The sequence below is a fragment of the Schistocerca nitens genome, chromosome 9 (assembly GCF_023898315.1).
Source record: "Schistocerca nitens isolate TAMUIC-IGC-003100 chromosome 9, iqSchNite1.1, whole genome shotgun sequence".
In the NCBI taxonomy this organism is placed as follows: domain Eukaryota; kingdom Metazoa; phylum Arthropoda; class Insecta; order Orthoptera; family Acrididae; genus Schistocerca; species Schistocerca nitens.
The window spans coordinates 34,961,989-34,978,976 of NC_064622.1; the positions used below are offsets into that span (position 1 = coordinate 34,961,989).

Sequence of the window (16,988 nt, forward strand, 5' to 3'; positions counted from 1 at the left end):
CAGATCAATCGAGAAAACAGGAAGAAGTTCTGCGGAACTATGAAAAAAATAAGCAAAATATACGAACTGAGTAGTCCGTGCGCAAGGTAAGCAACATCACGGAAAGTGTGAGCTTACTAGCGCCGTGGTCCCTTGGTTAGCGTGAGAAGCTGCGGACCGAGAGGTCCTTGGTTGAAGTATTCTCTTGAGTGAAAAGTTTAATTTTCTATTTTCAGACAATTATCAAAGTTCAGGTACTCACACATAATCAACTTCGCTCTCCAAAATTCCAGGCCATGTTCAGATTTGCTTGGACATATGCAGGATCTGACGGTCTACACACAGAAACATTTGAAAACGTAAAAAACATATGTTTTGACAGAGCACAGGGAAAACTGTGCGACTGTGAAACTGTTGCATTCATTTGTTGCAGTTTATCTGACAAACTCTTATGTTTTCATCACTTTCTTGGGAGTGATTATCACATCCACAAGAAAACCTAAATCGGGCAAGGTAGAAGAATCTTTTTTCCCATTCGTCAAGTGTGCAAGTTAGGTGGGTCGACAACATATTCCTGTCATGTGACGCACATGCCGTCACCAGTGTCGTATAGAATATATCAGACGCGCTTTCCTGTGGAGGAATCGGTTGACCTATGACCTTGCGATCAAATGTTTTCGGTTCCTATTGGAGAGGCACGTCCTGTCGTCTACTAATCGCACGGTTTTGCGGTGCGGTCGCAAAACAAAGACAATAAACTTATTACACTGAACAGAGACGTCAATGAATGAACGGACAGATCGTAACTTTGCGAAAATAAAGAAAGTAAAGTTTTCACTGGAGGGAAGACTCGAACCAAGGACCTCTCGTTTAGCAGTTGCGCACTCTAACCACGGGACCACGGCGCTCCTAAACTTACATTGTCCTTGATGATGACTATCTTGCGCATGGACTACTCAGTTTTTATATTTTGCTTATTTTTTCATAGTTCCACACAACTTCTTCCTCTTTTCTCGATTGATCTGTGTTCAGTTTTTCAAGGCCTATCCACTGTGTCAATTTATAACTAAATCTGAGGGAGGTGCGATGGGGAGGTTCCCTTGTAAGCAAATTTGCTCATTACCGCCGAATTAAGAGAGGTGCCACATTCACCTTCCCATTGAGATGTATGAAGTTCTCATGTAAGGTGCGAATCTGACCTTCATTTATTCTGCCACCTTACATATTCTTCATTAATATGTTATCTGTGCCAATGTTTCGTTGTACAGTCACCCTAGCTTCCTTGCTGGCAGGTACAATAATTTTAATGTTAATTTAGATTAAAGTGGCATTCTGACACATTCATATAACTATCGAGGTTACGACCTGCCATAGCTGGGTTCATTATTTCGCGCTTGAGTGACAGGGTAGTACTTCAGTGTATTACTCCTGAATTGCCAGTACCTGCTTTGCTGTGGGCCGGGCCTCTCTTCATATGTCCTCTCACCGCTGCTTGTGAAAGCACTGTTTCTTTTGGAGGGGTTCTCAGGATGAGTCTTCATTTTCTTCTGGGTATCCTTCTTTATCACTTTGTCATGCTATGATCTGCTTGAGAATAGGTGACATCTATTTTTTATTGAGGGTCGGCTTCCACATTTAAAAAGGTCTGTGATCTCTCTCTCGTTATTTATAATGTAATTAAAAGTTGTGTCAGATAGCTTACCCTATGTAGGTTAAAAAAAGGCTTTTTGCATCTTCTTTATTTCAACTGTTTGGCGTCAGAGGAGATGACTTTATAGTCGTGGACTACTTGTGAACCAGTGGTTCAATAAATGTTCTTACGACAGCTGTTGCTGTTATTTATTTATTCGAATAACTTTACTTTATCAGATATCTTCATATGGTTAAAAATTAGATATTTGGTTTCTAGTTTAGAAATTTTCCACAGCCTTACTAACATGTATATGAAGTCGAAACCACCTCGTATTCGCATTAGCGCAATAGTTTTTGCTGTGGGTCAGCTAATCCTACAAATCCTGATACAAAAACCTTGCTCGTATTACTTTTTCACATTTTCTAGAAAAGCCTTTTGACGCAAATGATGTATTTCGGTCGGAATAGGAGTTCGAAATACCTCGAATCTGAAAACTATTTTCACTTAAATACGATGCTTTAATTACTATTAGTTAACAAAAGCATCAAAAAAGCCATCTCAATAAGTTTCATTAGACTTTACATAAACGGAATCAATGAAAGTTTTATAATCACCTGAGCTAATGGAATCGTTTGATGTATATCATGTATATCATCATAATATTCTCTTTAATGTTTCTTTTGGTATTTTTATAGTGATTTTTGATTTTGTATATTTTTTACTGTTCCTACCATTTTAAACACAATCAAAACACCATAAACAGAATTTCTACCCGGTGAGAAATTACAGGTTGTGAGGGATTCCCATTGTCATTTGGATACACAGAACAGTTATTAGTTACCAACTTAGATTACAGTTTACTTTTTGAACCATTAGACACATCGTAGTCCTGACGCTGTGGGAGTGACGTCAGTAGCCACTAGAATACACGCAGCAGCCTCCGCTGAACGGCGAGGCAGACGGAAAAGTGTGTGTGTGTGTGTGGGGGGGGGGGGGGGGCGGAGGGGAGCACCCACAGCAAAACAAATCTGGATAGTTGTTGTGGTGAGAGTCGTGGGAAACACTCTAGAAGACGACAGTCGTACGTATGTTTCCAAGATGGCACTCCACTGTTTTTACGTAAGGTGAAGGTGCTAACATTGATTCAGTGAGGCAGCAGCTGCGATGCCTCTGTGGTTCAGTGCATCGATTTGATGTTGTTTATGTACTGAAGAATAACACTCGTCAAGCCAAGATTATTTAAAGTTTTTGTTTGTCATTTTGAAGTTAAAAGATCATTTCAAACATACATATGAAGTCGTTCATCTGCAGCGCTGGACCAGCAACGGCACATCTGTGAAATTTCTGGATTTATGAGTCTACATTATTGCTGTGGCCTTGAAATAATGCCATTTAGAATAAACAGTAAGTAGATCTCAACTTGCTAGGCGAAAAATAATTATTTCATTTCTTTTTTGTTCGCAGTAATATGATTGTCATGATTTAAAAAAGTCGTGTAATGATTTTTATATTGTCAAACTGTCTGCTTTGAAAACATGTAACTGTTAATATATGTTGAGATAGTCTGTATCTACCTCGAAACACTTGCCAGCTCGGTTTTTTCTGCATTTCCATGACACTCTCTTGGGGGATCAAACATGTTACCACTGCAGCAACCCTTCCTTGTGTGCAGTCGGTTTGTGCTGAAAGTCCCATCTGTGATCTGATATGGATCCAACACACGTCAACGATATTCTACTATGGGTCGGACGATTGTTTTGTAAGTTATTTCCCTGTAGATTGACTGCATTATCCGAGTATCCTATCAATGAAACCTCCATCTACAAGAAAGAAATGTTTGTTGCGAACTTACGAGGGGACAACAAGAGTGAGAACAACTGACGATTTTAAACAGGCACTTACGAGGGCAGTTCAATAAGTAATGCAACACATTTTTTTTCTCGGCCAATTTTGGTTGAAAAAACCGGAAATTTCTTGTGGAATATTTTCAAACATTCCCGCTTCGTCTCGTATAGTTTCATTGACTTCCGACAGGTGGCAGCGCTGTACGGAGCTGTTAAAATGGCGTCTGTAACGGATGTGCGTTGCAAACAACGGGCAGTGATCGAGTTTCTTTTGGCGGAAAACCAGGGCATCTCAGATATTCATAGGCGCTTGCAGAATGTCTACGGTGATCTGGCAGTGGACAAAAGCACGGTGAGTCGTTGGGCAAAGCGTGTGTCATAATCGCCACAAGGTCAAGCAAGACTGTCTGATCTCCCGCGTGCGGGCCGGCCGTGCACAGCTGTGACTCCTGCAATGGCGGAGCGTGCGAACACACTCGTTCGAGATGATCGACGGATCACCATCAAACAACTCAGTGCTCAACTTGACATCTCTGTTGGTAGTGCTGTCACAATTGTTCACCAGTTGGGATATTCAAAGGTTTGTTCCCGCTGGGTCCCTCGTTGTCTAACCGAACACCATAAAGAGCAGAGGAGAACCATCTGTGCGGAATTGCTTGCTCGTCATGTGGCTGAGGGTGACAATTTCTTGTCAAAGATTGTTACAGGCGATGAAACATGGGTTCATCACTTCGAACCTGAAACAAAACGGCAATCAATGGAGTGGCGCCACACCCACTCCCCTACCAAGAAAAAGTTTAAAGCCATACCCTCAGCTGGTAAAGTCACGGTTACGGTCTTCTGGGACGCTGAAGGGGTTATTCTGTTCGATGTCCTTCCCCATGGTCAAACGATCAACTCTGAAGTGTATTGTGCTACTCTTCAGAAATTGAAGAAACGACTTCAGCGTGTTCGTAGGCACAAAAATCTGAACGAACTTCTCCTTCTTCATGACAACGCAAGACCTCACACAAGTCTTCGCACCCGAGAGGAGCTCACAAAACTTCAGTGGACTGTTCTTCCTCATGCACCCTACAGCCCCGATCTCGCACCGTCGGATTTCCATATGTTTGGCCCAATGAAGGACGCAATCCGTGGGGCGCACTACGCGGATGAGGAAGAAGTTATTGATGCAGTACGACGTTGGCTCCGACATCGACCAGTGGAATGGTACCGTGCAGGCGTACAGGCCCTCATTTCAAGGTGGCGTAAGGCCGTAGCATTGAATGGAGATTACGTTGAAAAATAGTGTTGTGTAGCTAAAAGATTGGGGAATAACCTGGTGTATTTCAATGCTGAATAAAACAACCCCTGTTTCAGAAAAAGATGTGTTGCATTACTTATTGAACTGCCCTCGTATTTCAGCTGATTGTGGAAACAAAGCTAGCTATGACAAAAGGCATACAGAGTATCACAACCGCCTCATCCCAGATTATATTAATGTAATAATTTTTAGGAATCAGTTCCTCGGTTTGACCTAATTTATTGTTTTTTTTTTTCTTTCGTAAAATGTCAGGATGAAAATCTAAAAGCAGCCGATATATAGGATGTATTACATTATTACATTAAATTGCGTTTCAGTTACAAATTAAAGGGGAGTAGAGTACAACGAAACAAGCAGACAATCCTGGTAGAGATGGGTCCTAAAACCAATGCTTTCCCAGATACGACGTATGCATAAGCGCAGTCGTGCTAATGTTACGACACTGTTAATGTCTAAGTTTGCGATTATTCGGAAACACGGCAAGTGAGGTGTTAGTTACGAAACGATAAACCTCTCTTGTTTCACTTTATCATCATTCCGGATACCGGAGCGCTGATGAACATCCTTTCGACTACTAGTATATTTGTCGAGGTTCGCGAATACTATGGCCTCCCAGATAATTTAGGTGGAATATTTAAATGCTTTGGTGTATAGAGCCCTGTTGATAGTGCCGATGAATTCCGAAAATATAAATTCGACGACTGTAAATGCATTTCGAACGTGAGTGAGATTTTTTGACATGTAGGGGCATCAATTATGAGACGTGTTGGAGCTTGCTCTCACGTGAACCGTGGCCATATGGAACAGCTGCCGTAGCGTGCTTGTCCTATATCGCCCATTTACAGTGTGGATCCCCTGGAGGTATTCACATACTCAGTCATCATACGAAGTCTCAGGGAAATCACTGGTTTCTGGATTGTGATAATTAAGATTACTTGCGTGTTTCATTGTTCTATACTTGCCCTTCTCGTTTGCTTGCATTACTGAAACATGCTGCAGTAAGTGAAACATATGTGGACACGAACTGAAGATATGTTACCACAGCCTGAGTGGGCTTACGAATCACACATCTATAGAAATTAAATTAATATTGTTGGTTCGAATCTGAATATGTTTAACTATTCTGGTTCGCCAGTTCGGTAATTCATACATCTTATAAAAGCAGGTATGTGTGTGTGTGTGTGTGTGTGTGTGTGTGTGAGAGAGAGAGAGAGAGAGAGAGAGAGAGAGAGAGAGAGAGAGTGCCACACATCCTCCTAAACCACTGGGCCGATTTGTACACACATCATATTCCTTACTGTCAGGCAACAATCGCTGTGGGGTCATATTCCTTACCGCCAGGCAACAATCGCTGTAGGGTCAGAACCGCCTACCTATCAAAATTCAAGGGAAATAAAGTCATAATCACTTAGATGCATGAAAAACAGCCATATTGAATGAAGTTTAAATTTGTTGTTTCTTTTCTGCTAAATATATTGGCAACGCATTTCGCAGACAGTATCCATATGTTCCACTGAAAGTACCTACACAAATATGAAGTCATAAACACAGAAATACGTGAAATAATGCAATATTGTGCATGAATCTTTAATATATTCATTCTTCACTGCTAAGAATCAGTTGTAGAATTTTGAGACACGTATTATGTTCGAGCATAATAACTTTTCTGGAGACTAGAAATCTACTCTGTAGTAATCAGCATGGGTTTCAAAAAAGACGATCGTGTGAAACCCAGTTAGTGCTATTCGTCCACGAGACTCAGAGGACCATAGACATGGGTTCCAAGGCAGATGCCGTGTTTCTTTACTTCCGCAAGGCGTTTGATACAGTTCCGTTTAATGAACAAAGTAAGAGCATATGGAACATCAGACCAGTTGCGTGATTGAATTGAAGACTTCCTAGATAACAGAACGCAGCACGTCATTCTCAATGGACAGAAGTCTTCCGAAGTAAGCGTGATTTCCGGTGCGCCGCAGGGGAGTGTCATAGGACCGATGCTATTCACAATATATATAAACGAGCTTGTGGATAACATCGGAAGTTCACTGAGGTTTTTTGCGGACGATGCTGTAGTATATCGAGAGGTTGTAACAATGGAAAGTTGTACTGAAATGCAGGAGAATCTGCAACGAATTGACGCATGGTGCAGGGATTGGCCGGCCAGAGTGGCCGAGAGGTTTTAGGGGATACAGCCTGGAAGCGTGCGACCGCTACGGTTGCAGGTTCGAATCCTGCCTCGGGCATGGATGTGCGTGATGGCCTTAGGTAAGTTAGGTTTAAGTAGTTCTAAGTTCTAGGGGACTGATGACCTCATAAGTTAAGTCCCATAGTACTCAGAGCCATTTGAACCATTTTATTTTATTTTATTTTTTTTATTTTTTTTTTTTTTTTGCAGGAAATGGAAACTGAATCTCAATGTAGACAAGTGTAATGTGCTGCTAATACATAGAAAGAAAAATCCTTTATCATTTAGCTACAATGTAGCAAGTTAGCAACTGGAAGCAGTTAATTTCTTAAATTATCTGGCAGTAGGCATTAGGAGTGGTTTAAAATGGAATTACCATATAAATATAATCGTCGGTAAAGCAGATGCCAGACTGAGATTCATTGGAAGAATCCCAAGGAAATGCAGTCCGAAAACAAAGGAAGTAGGTTACAGTACACTTGTTCGCCCACTGCTCGAATACTGCTCACCGGTGTGGGATCGGTACCAGATAGGGTTGATAGAAGAGGTACAGAAGATCCAACGGAGAGCAACGAGCTTTGTTACAGAATCATTTTGAAATCGCGAAAGTGTTACGGAGATGATAGATAAACTCTAGTGGAGGACTCTGCAAGAGAGACGCTCAGTAGCTGCTTACAGGCTTTTGTTGAAGTTTCGAGAACATATCATCACCGCGGGGTCAAGCAGTATATTGCTCCCTCCTACGTATATCTCGCGAAGAGACCATGAGGATAAAATCAGAGACATTAGAGCCCACACAGAGGCATACTGGCAATCTTTCTTTCCACGAAGAGTGCGAGACTGGAATAGGAGCGAGAACCGATAGAGGTACTCAAGGTATCTTCCGCCACACACCGTCAGGTGGCTTGCGGAGTATGGATGCAGATGCAGATGTAGATGAAGATACTCCTGCAGTCGAGTCAACTTATGGAAATCCCTGGCATCTGTCAGCACAAACGAGTGTAGCCGAAAGCGATAGCCGTCTATACAATGTATGAAAAGGCATTACCACAGAGAAGTTTACTAAAACAGCATCGTAGACGCCCGCAGTACCTGCACCCCCCCGTACAGAAACTGCCCAGAATAGTGTTTCTTAATTTGGATACTTCACTTATACATTTGTACATTATGACTATATATTTGTAAGTCTGTTTAATAATTTCAAAGGTTTTCTTCGCCAATACATGGAATTGAAATTTTTTCGATACTTCAGTAGAAACTCACTTTTTTGTTTTCGTTTCCTATAGAAAACTGGCAAAATGAATGCCTGGGCAATGCCGGGTTTGTCAGCTATTATTTTAATTAAACTGGAACGTCTGTGGTGACCCTCGATATTTTCTGGGAAAGTTCTCTGGATAACATTTTGCTATTGGTAGAACTGGCGTAATTATCCGCAATGTGGACAGTCTACATTCAAAGTGTACATTCATATTTCTTCTTTGTCCACGTCACTCAACATATTTTTGCCTGGAACTGACCAATATCGTTGTCGCCAGACAATATCCCTCCAACTAACGATGTGAACAGCTGCAGGGGAAAGGCTCCCAGACAGAAGCGAGATGCGAGCAGCGGTGTTCCACAAGGGACTGTGCAGGTTCAAGGGCAGGTTTATGCCCCAGCCTCGCTGTTGGCACACCGTATCTCGCTACTCGCTGAGGACGTTTACCCTGCAGTCAGATTTACGCTGCAGGCTCTCTACTGAGACACGGCTGGTCATGCGGGCACCTCTCTACTTCCTAGGAGCCTCTACCCTACTGCTATTTGCGTTGCTAGTTGCATGGATTACTTGCATTGTTTGAAGCGTAAAGATATTCTCTCCATCGTCTGACGACAGGGATAATGCTTCGTTGACCACGCAAATGTGGTTATTGACTGGAAGAAAGAAGAAGAGATACGCCTGCACTCCTTGAAGACTGTCCACATTGCAGATACTTTCACCAGTTCTATCAACATCTCTAATGTTATCCAGAGCACGTAGCAATACAGTTGCAAATGTCGCAACAAGTATTCGAGTTTAGTTCAAACGTTACTGAACCAGATCAGTTAGATACGAAGAATCGACCCAATCTTGTTAACTCCGTTTCTGTGGAAGAGCGTTTCATAGGACTGCTCACTCTGACGTATTATTTCGTCAGTTTGTATCCACATCTGCTTCATGTACTGCATCTGCCACTTGTAGATTTTTGTCGTAATATTTTATTAAAATATGGAAGGAGTATATACAGGGTCTATACAAGGGCGACGTACTTGAGGAAAATCTTATGGAAGTGGAAGAGGATGTAGATGAAGGTAAAACGGGAGATATGATACTGCGTGAAGAGTCTGACAGAGCACTGAAAGTCTAGAGTCGAAACAAGGCCCCGAGAGTAGACAAAACTCCAATAGAACTGATGACAGCCTTGGGAGAACAAGTCCTGACAAAACTCTACCATCTGGTGAGCAAGATGTATGAAACAGGAGAAATACCCTCAGACTTCAAGAAGAATATAATAATTCCAATCCCAAAGAAAGCAGGTGTTGACAGATGTGAAAATTACCGAACTATCAGTTTAATAAGTCACTGCTGCAAACGCGAATTCTTTACTGACGAATGGACAAACTGGTAGAAGCCGACCTAGGGGAAGATCAGTTTGGAACACGTGAGGCAATACTGACCCTACGAGCCGGCCGCGGTGGTCTCGCGGTTCTAGGCGCGCAGTCCGGAACCGCGCGACTGCTACGGTCGCAGGTTCGAATCCTGCCTCGGGCATGGATGTGTGTGATGTCCTTAGGTTAGTTAGGTTTAAGTAGTTCTAAGTTCTAGGGGACTGATGACCACAGATGTTAAGTCCCATAGTGCTCAGAGCCACTTGAACCATTTTGACCCTACGACTTATCTTGGAAGATAGATTAAGGAAAGGCAAACCTACGTTTCTAGCATTTGTAGATTTAGAGAACGCTTTTGACAATGTTGACTGAAATACTCTCTTTCAAATTCTAAAGGTGGCAGGGGTAAAATACAAGGAGCGAAAGGCTATTTACAATTTGTACAGGAACCGGATGGCAGTTATAGGAGTGGAGGGACACGAAAGGGAAGCAGTGGTTGGTAAGGGAGTGAGACAGGATTGTAGCCTATCCCCGATGTTATTCAATCTGTATATTGAGCAAGCAGTAAAGGAAACAAAAAAAAATCGGAGTAGGTATTAAAATCCATGGAGATGCAATAAAAACATTGAGGTTCGCCGATGACATTGTAATCCTGTCAGAGACAGCAAAGGACTTGGAAGAGCAGTTGAACGGAATGGACAGTGTCTTGAAAGGAGGATATAAGATGAACATCAACAAAAGTAAAACGAGGATAATGGAATGTAGTCGAATTAAGTCGGGTGATACTGAGGGAATTAGATTAGGAAATGAGACACTTAAAGCAGTAAAGGAGTTTTGGTATTTGGGGAGAAAAATAACTGATGATGGTCGAAGTAGAGAGGATATAAAATGTAGACTGGCAATGACAAGGAAAACGTTTCTGAAGAAGAGAAATTTGTTAACATCGAGTATAGATTTAAGTGTCAGGAAGTCTTTTCTGAAAGTATTTGTATGGAGTGTAGCCATGTATGGAAGTGAAACATGGACGATAAATAGTTTAGACAAGAAGAGAATAGAAGCTTTCGAAATGTGGTGCTACAGAAGAATGTTGAAGATTAGATGGGTAGATCACATAACTAATGAGGAGGTACTGAATAGGATTGGGGAGAAGAGGAGTTTGTGGCACAACTTGACTAGAAGAGGGGATTGGTTGGTAGGACATGTTTTGAGGCATCAAGGGATCACCAATTTAACATGCGAGGGCAGCGTGGAGGGTAAAAATCGTAGAGGAAGACCAAGAGATGAATACACTAAGCAGATTCAGAAGGATGTAGGTTGCAGTAAGTACTGGGAGATGAAGAAGCTTGCACAGGATAGAGTAGCATGGAGAGCTGCTTCAAACCAGTCTCACCTTCCCCTGCGAAACAGTTTTGGAATGTGGCGTTTAGTATTTCTGCATCTTCTGTCGTCCTTCGTTTCACTTATATTATGGTCACAGAATGTCTGGACAGATGACTTCGACCTCTTTACTGATTTAACATAACACCAAAATTACTTAATACACTCCTGGAAATGGAAAAAAGAACACATTGACACCGGTGTGTCAGACCCACCATACTTGCTCCGGACACTGCGAGAGGGCTGTACAAGCAATGATCACACGCACGGCACAGCGGACACACCAGGAACCGCGGTGTTGGCCGTCGAATGGCGCTAGCTGCGCAGCATTTGTGCACCGCCGCCGTCAGTGTCAGCCAGTTTGCCGTGGCATACGGAGCTCCATCGCAGTCTTTAACACTGGTAGCATGCCGCGACAGCGTGGACGTGAACCGTATGTGCAGTTGACGGACTTTGAGCGAGGGCGTATAGTGGGCATGCGGGAGGCCGGGTGGACGTACCGCCGAATTGCTCAACACGTGGGGCGTGAGGTCTCCACAGTACATCGATGTTGTCGCCAGTGGTCGGCGGAAGGTGCACGTGCCTGTCGACCTGGGACCGGACCGCAGCGACGCACGGATGCACGCCAAGACCGTAGGATCCTACGCAGTGCCGTAGGGGACCGCACCGCCACTTCCCAGCAAATTAGGGACACTGTTGCTCCTGGGGTATCGGCGAGGACCATTCGCAAGCGTCTCCATGAAGCTGGGCTACGGTCCCGCACACCGTTAGGCCGTCTTCCGCTCACGCCCCAACATCGTGCAGCCCGCCTCCAGTGTTGTCGCGACAGGCGTGAATGGAGGGACGAATGGAGACGTGTCGTCTTCAGCGATGAGAGTCGCTTCTGCCTTGGTGCCAATGATGGTCGTATGCGTGTTTGGCGCCGTGCAGGTGAGCGCCACAATCAGGACTGCATACGACCGAGGCACACAGGGCCAACACCCGGCATCATGGTGTGGGGAGCGATCTCCTACACTGGCCGTACACCACTGGTGATCGTCGAGGGGACACTGAATAGTGCACGGTACATCCAAACCGTCATCGAACCCATCGTTCTACCATTCCTAGACCGGCAAGGGAACTTGCTGTTCCAACAGGACAATGGACGTCCGCATGTATCCCGTGCCACCCAACGTGCTCTAGAAGGTGTAAGTCAACTACCCTGGCCAGCAAGATCTCCGGATCTGTCCCCCATTGAGCGTGTTTGGGACTGGATGAAGCGTCGTCTCACGCGGTCTGCGCGTCCAGCACGAACGCTGGTCCAACTGAGGCGCCAGGTGGAAATGGCATGGCAAGCCGTTCCACAGGACTACATCCAGCATCTCTACGATCGTCTCCATGGGAGAATAGCAGCCTGCATTACTGCGAAAGGTGGATATACACTGTACTAGTGCCGACACTGTGCATGCTCTGTTGCGTGTGTCTATGTGCCTGTGGTTCTGTCAGTGTGATCATGTGATGTATCTGACCCCAGGAATGTATCAATAAAGTTTCCCCTTCATGGGACAATGAATTCACGTTGTTCTTATTTCAATTTCCAGGAGTGTATTTTATATCAGGTCAGTATACAGAATTTTACTTTCGAAATTTTGTTAACACTTCGCCCATGACTCTCCTTAAGCTAAATTTGGCTTCATTAACTCTGTCCGTGGGACTTGGCTACGTTTAAATTTGCTGTGAATCTCTCTTTACGTTAGTAGCAGCATTCTAACATGACTGTCGAACATCGGCGGGTCTTTTCATCCCTCTGTACATACCTCTCTAAAGATTGTTGTGTGCTGAATGCTCTTGAACGCCGGCTGTGTGGCCGAGCGGTTCTAGGCACTACAGTCAGGAACCGCGCGACCGCTACGGTTACAGGTTCAAATCCTGCCTCGGGCATGGATGTGTGTGATGTCCTTAGGTTAGTTAGGTTTAAGTAGTTCTAGGCGACTGATGACCTCAGAAGTTAAGTCCCATAGTACTCAGAGCCATTTGAACCATTTGCTCTTGAACTTTTTGTGTGTGAAATCTTATGGGACTTAACTGCTACGGTCATCAGTCCCTAAGCTTACACACTACTTAACCTAAATTATCCTACGGACTAACACACACCCCCATGCCCGAGGGAGGACTCGAACTTCCGCCGGGACGAGCCGCACAGTCGATGACCGCTGCGCCCCCGACCGCTCGGCTAATCCCGCGCACTCCTGAACTTTTTCCATTGATACTCTGTGTTGGTAGTGCTGAAGACGACATTTTCTTGCTGACTGCTCAGGTAAACTGAAATCTGTTTCTTTGTCTTCCTACTTAGTGCCTAATTCAGTGATGCTGTAATAGACTTGTGATCACTGATTCCCTGTTCCACACTAAATGAGTCGAAAGGTTAGGGTCCATTTGCCACTAGCAGGTTTTAGATATTATCTTCAAAAGTCGATTCAGTGGTTAACTGCTCACAGTAATTTTATGTAAAGCATTTAGAATAATTTAACATGATTATGTCCGAAACCAGTATGCAGCTGATACGTTAAAATCTTCACATAAAACAGTCACATTGCCAGGAAATTTGCCCGAAATATTCTCCAAGTTTCCCCTTAGCTGTTCCACCACTTCTACCGCTGAGGCAGGACGTCTATAAGCGCATTCGTAACAATGTTTGATCAACCCTTAACGCATGTCTTCACCCAAATTATTTCGCATTTGGAATCTGTACTAACGTCGCTAGATATCACCGTATTTTTATAGGAATAAAAAACACCTCTACCATCACGTTCAGCCTATCTTTGCCATATACATTCCAATCGGAATGCAGAATTTCATTGCTATTGACTTCTAGTTGGAGCCAGCCTTCTGTCCGTAGTATTATGTAGGAATTATTTTCGTTTATAAGCGAGACTAGTTCCAACACTTTTATGTAGATGTTCCTACTGTTAATTAATACTGTGTTAACATTTTATTTCTCCAATATTTGTGACCAGTGTCACACTCTCTGGACCCAGAATGCATCTTATAGGTCTTTGGAGGGGCTTCTGTACCCTAAAAAACCGATATGGGCACACCACGCGTCCTCCGCAACCCTAGTAGCCGATATCTGCTTGTAGTGCACGGCTGAACTATTAACGGGAACCCTACAATACTCCAGTGATACGTATGCATGTATTCCCAGGTAACGTTGCGTCCAAATAAGGCTGAAATATGTACACGTTTATAATCGCCGCATATAGCTCTCATAAGCTGACAACAAACATTACCATCTTACATGGTGGTTTCATTGGTAGGACACTAGGAAAAACAGCCAAGGTACAAAGGATACTGCTTATAAAACACCATCCTAGAATACTGGTCAATTGTGTGGGATCCAAACCAAATAGGACGGTCAGACAATATTGAATATAAATAAAGGGAGCCCCCTACATAGAGCAATTACAGCGATCGCGAAGACAAGACTCAAATAATTACAACATCTCCAGAGAAATTTACGAAATTACTTTTCCTGTGCTGCAAACGTGAATGAAGTGGGAAGAAACCTCAATATGCGGTACAATAAGTACCCTCCACCACACACTACACAGTGACTTTCTGAGTATGGAACGTGGGTGGGGATATAAAAGTACTTAGTTGCTGTGTGAGGAAGCGCGTAAAACGAGGTGTAGTTCTTTAAACAATGGGTCTGCTAGCGTGAGTCTGAGACAGGCAATCACAGTTCAAGCTTCGTGACTGGCAACGACGATCGCAACTCGAGGCATAAAAATCTTCCGGCGAGATTCGTATCGAGCAACGGGTGAGCAGCGATGGTGCAGGTTAAATGCGCTGGTAAGGCAAACCTACGTTTCTAGCATTTGTGGTCATAGAGAAATCTTTTGAAAATGTTGACTGGAATACTCTCTTTCAAATTCTAAAGGTGGCAGGGGTAAAATACAGGGAGCGAAAGGCTATTTACAATTTGTACAGAAACCAGATGGCAGTTATAAGAGTCGAGGGGCATGAAAGGGAAGCAGTGGTTGGTAAGGGAGTGAGACAGGATTGTAGCCTACCCCGATGTTATTCAATCTGTATATTGAGCAAGCAGTAAAGGAAACAGAAGAATAATTCGGAGTAGGTATTAAAACCCATGGAGAAGAAATATTAACTTTGATGGTCGCCGATGACATTGGAATTCTGTCAGAGACAGCAAAGGGCTTGGGAGAGCAGTTGAACGGAATGGACAGTGTCTTGAAAGGAGGATATAAGATGAACATCAACAAAAGCAAAACGAGGATAATGGAATGTAGTCGAATTAAGTCGGGTGATGCTGAGGGAATTAGATTAGGAAATGAGACACTTAAAGCAGTAAAGGAGTTTTGCTATTTGGGGAGCAAAATAACTGATGATGGTCGAAGTAGAGAAGATATAAAATGTAGACTGGCAATGGCTAGGAAAGCATTTCTGAAGAAGAGAAATTTGTTAACATCGAGTATAGATTTAGGTGTCAGGAAGTCATTTCTGAAAGTATTTGTATGGAGTGTAGCCATGTATGGAAGTGAAACATGGACGATAAATAGTTTAGACAAGAAGAGAATAGAAGCTTTCGAAATGTGGTGCTACAGAAGAATGCTAAAGATTAGATGGGTAGATCACATAACTAATGAGGAGGTATTGAATAGAATTGGGGAGAAGAGAAGTTTGTGGCACAACTTGACAAGAAGAATGGACCGGTTGGTAGGACACGTTCTGAGGCATCAAGGGATCACAAAGTTAGTGTTGGAGGGCAGCGTGGAGGGTAAAAATCGTAGAGGGAGACCAAGAGATGAATACACTAAGCAAATTCAGAAGGATGTAGGTTGCAGTAAGTACTGGGAGACGAAGAAGCTTGCACAGGATAGAGCAGCATGGAGAGCTGCATCAAACCAGTCTCAGGACTGAAGACCACAACAACAACAAGGTTCTGTGGGCTCGTTTCATCATCAACCAGTCACGCTGACTAGTGGTGAGGGTCGAGGGTGCGACAGAAAAGCACCACTAACGTACAGTTATATGTCCCCTCACCTGGATGACGCCGATGTCGTAGTCGACGTCAGGGTCCTCGTCGGTGGGCATCTGGAAGTCGGCGTGCTTGATCATCTGGGCGACGTCGAGGCGGACGCCGCCACTGGCACGGCTGGAGGAGCCGGCGCGCATGCTCTTGTGGCGGTCGGCGTACAGCTGGCACACGTAGACGCAGTGCGCCGCCGTCAGCACCCACGTGCTGCTGATGACGGAGGCGCCGCACACGTGGTCGTCCAGGATCTGCAGCGACACCATCCAGGGGAAGTCGGCGATGTCGGCCTCCGTGCCGTTGATGACGAGCACGTGGCCGCGAGTCCTGAGCCAGGGAGCCGCCAGCGACGGCGGCGCCAGCAGACACGCCGCGGCGATGACGAGGACTGCCAGCGTCATGGCAGTGGCAGGGTGCGAGGCACGGGCGGAGCGGCCGCTTTTATACCGCCCAGGCGCCGTCAGGGCGCAGATTACTCCGCGAACAATGGGACTTCTGGCGACATTCAGCATCAGCCGAGATCGTGTCTCCAGTGCCGATAACATGCATATAGATATAATAAAGTGCCTTGTTATCGTTAAACGTTTAGACGTCTGGTCGTTTATCTAGTCTGCACTGGTCAATTGCTTTCAAGTATAGATCTCATGTGATATACAATTACTGGGAAGTAGAAAGTGTGGCTTCAAGTGAGACGAAGAATCACACACTCACTCAGTTAACGGAGCACACTGTTCCCTCTGAAGGCTGCTGGTGGTGTAGGACTGGTACCAGGCAGTTACGTGTCCCTCAAAAGCGCAATGAACTCGCAGCAGTGGAGTGATGTGTACACTACTGGCCATTAAAATTGCTACACCACGAATATGACGTGCTACAGACGCGAAATTTAACCGACAGGAAGAAGATGCTGTGATATGCAAATGATTAGCTTTTCAGAGCATTCACACAAGGCTGGCGCCGGTGGCGACACCTACAACGTGCTGACATGAGGAAAGTTTCCAACCGATTTGTCA

The 16,988-nt window shown here is 44.3% G+C and overlaps 1 protein-coding gene across 1 annotated transcript in view; it reads right to left on the bottom strand.

The window, feature by feature from the left end:
• The window catches only part of LOC126203874 (trypsin-7-like), a 39,739-nt gene extending 23,283 nt beyond the window's left edge, over positions 1-16,456 (bottom strand). Inside the window, exon 1 of the mRNA XM_049938254.1 lies at positions 15,990-16,456. Coding sequence (XP_049794211.1) covers positions 15,990-16,379 — 390 coding nt within the window. The 5' untranslated portion in view covers positions 16,380-16,456. The remainder of the gene's footprint in view (positions 1-15,989) is intronic.
• Between the last annotated feature and the right edge of the window lie 532 nt (positions 16,457-16,988).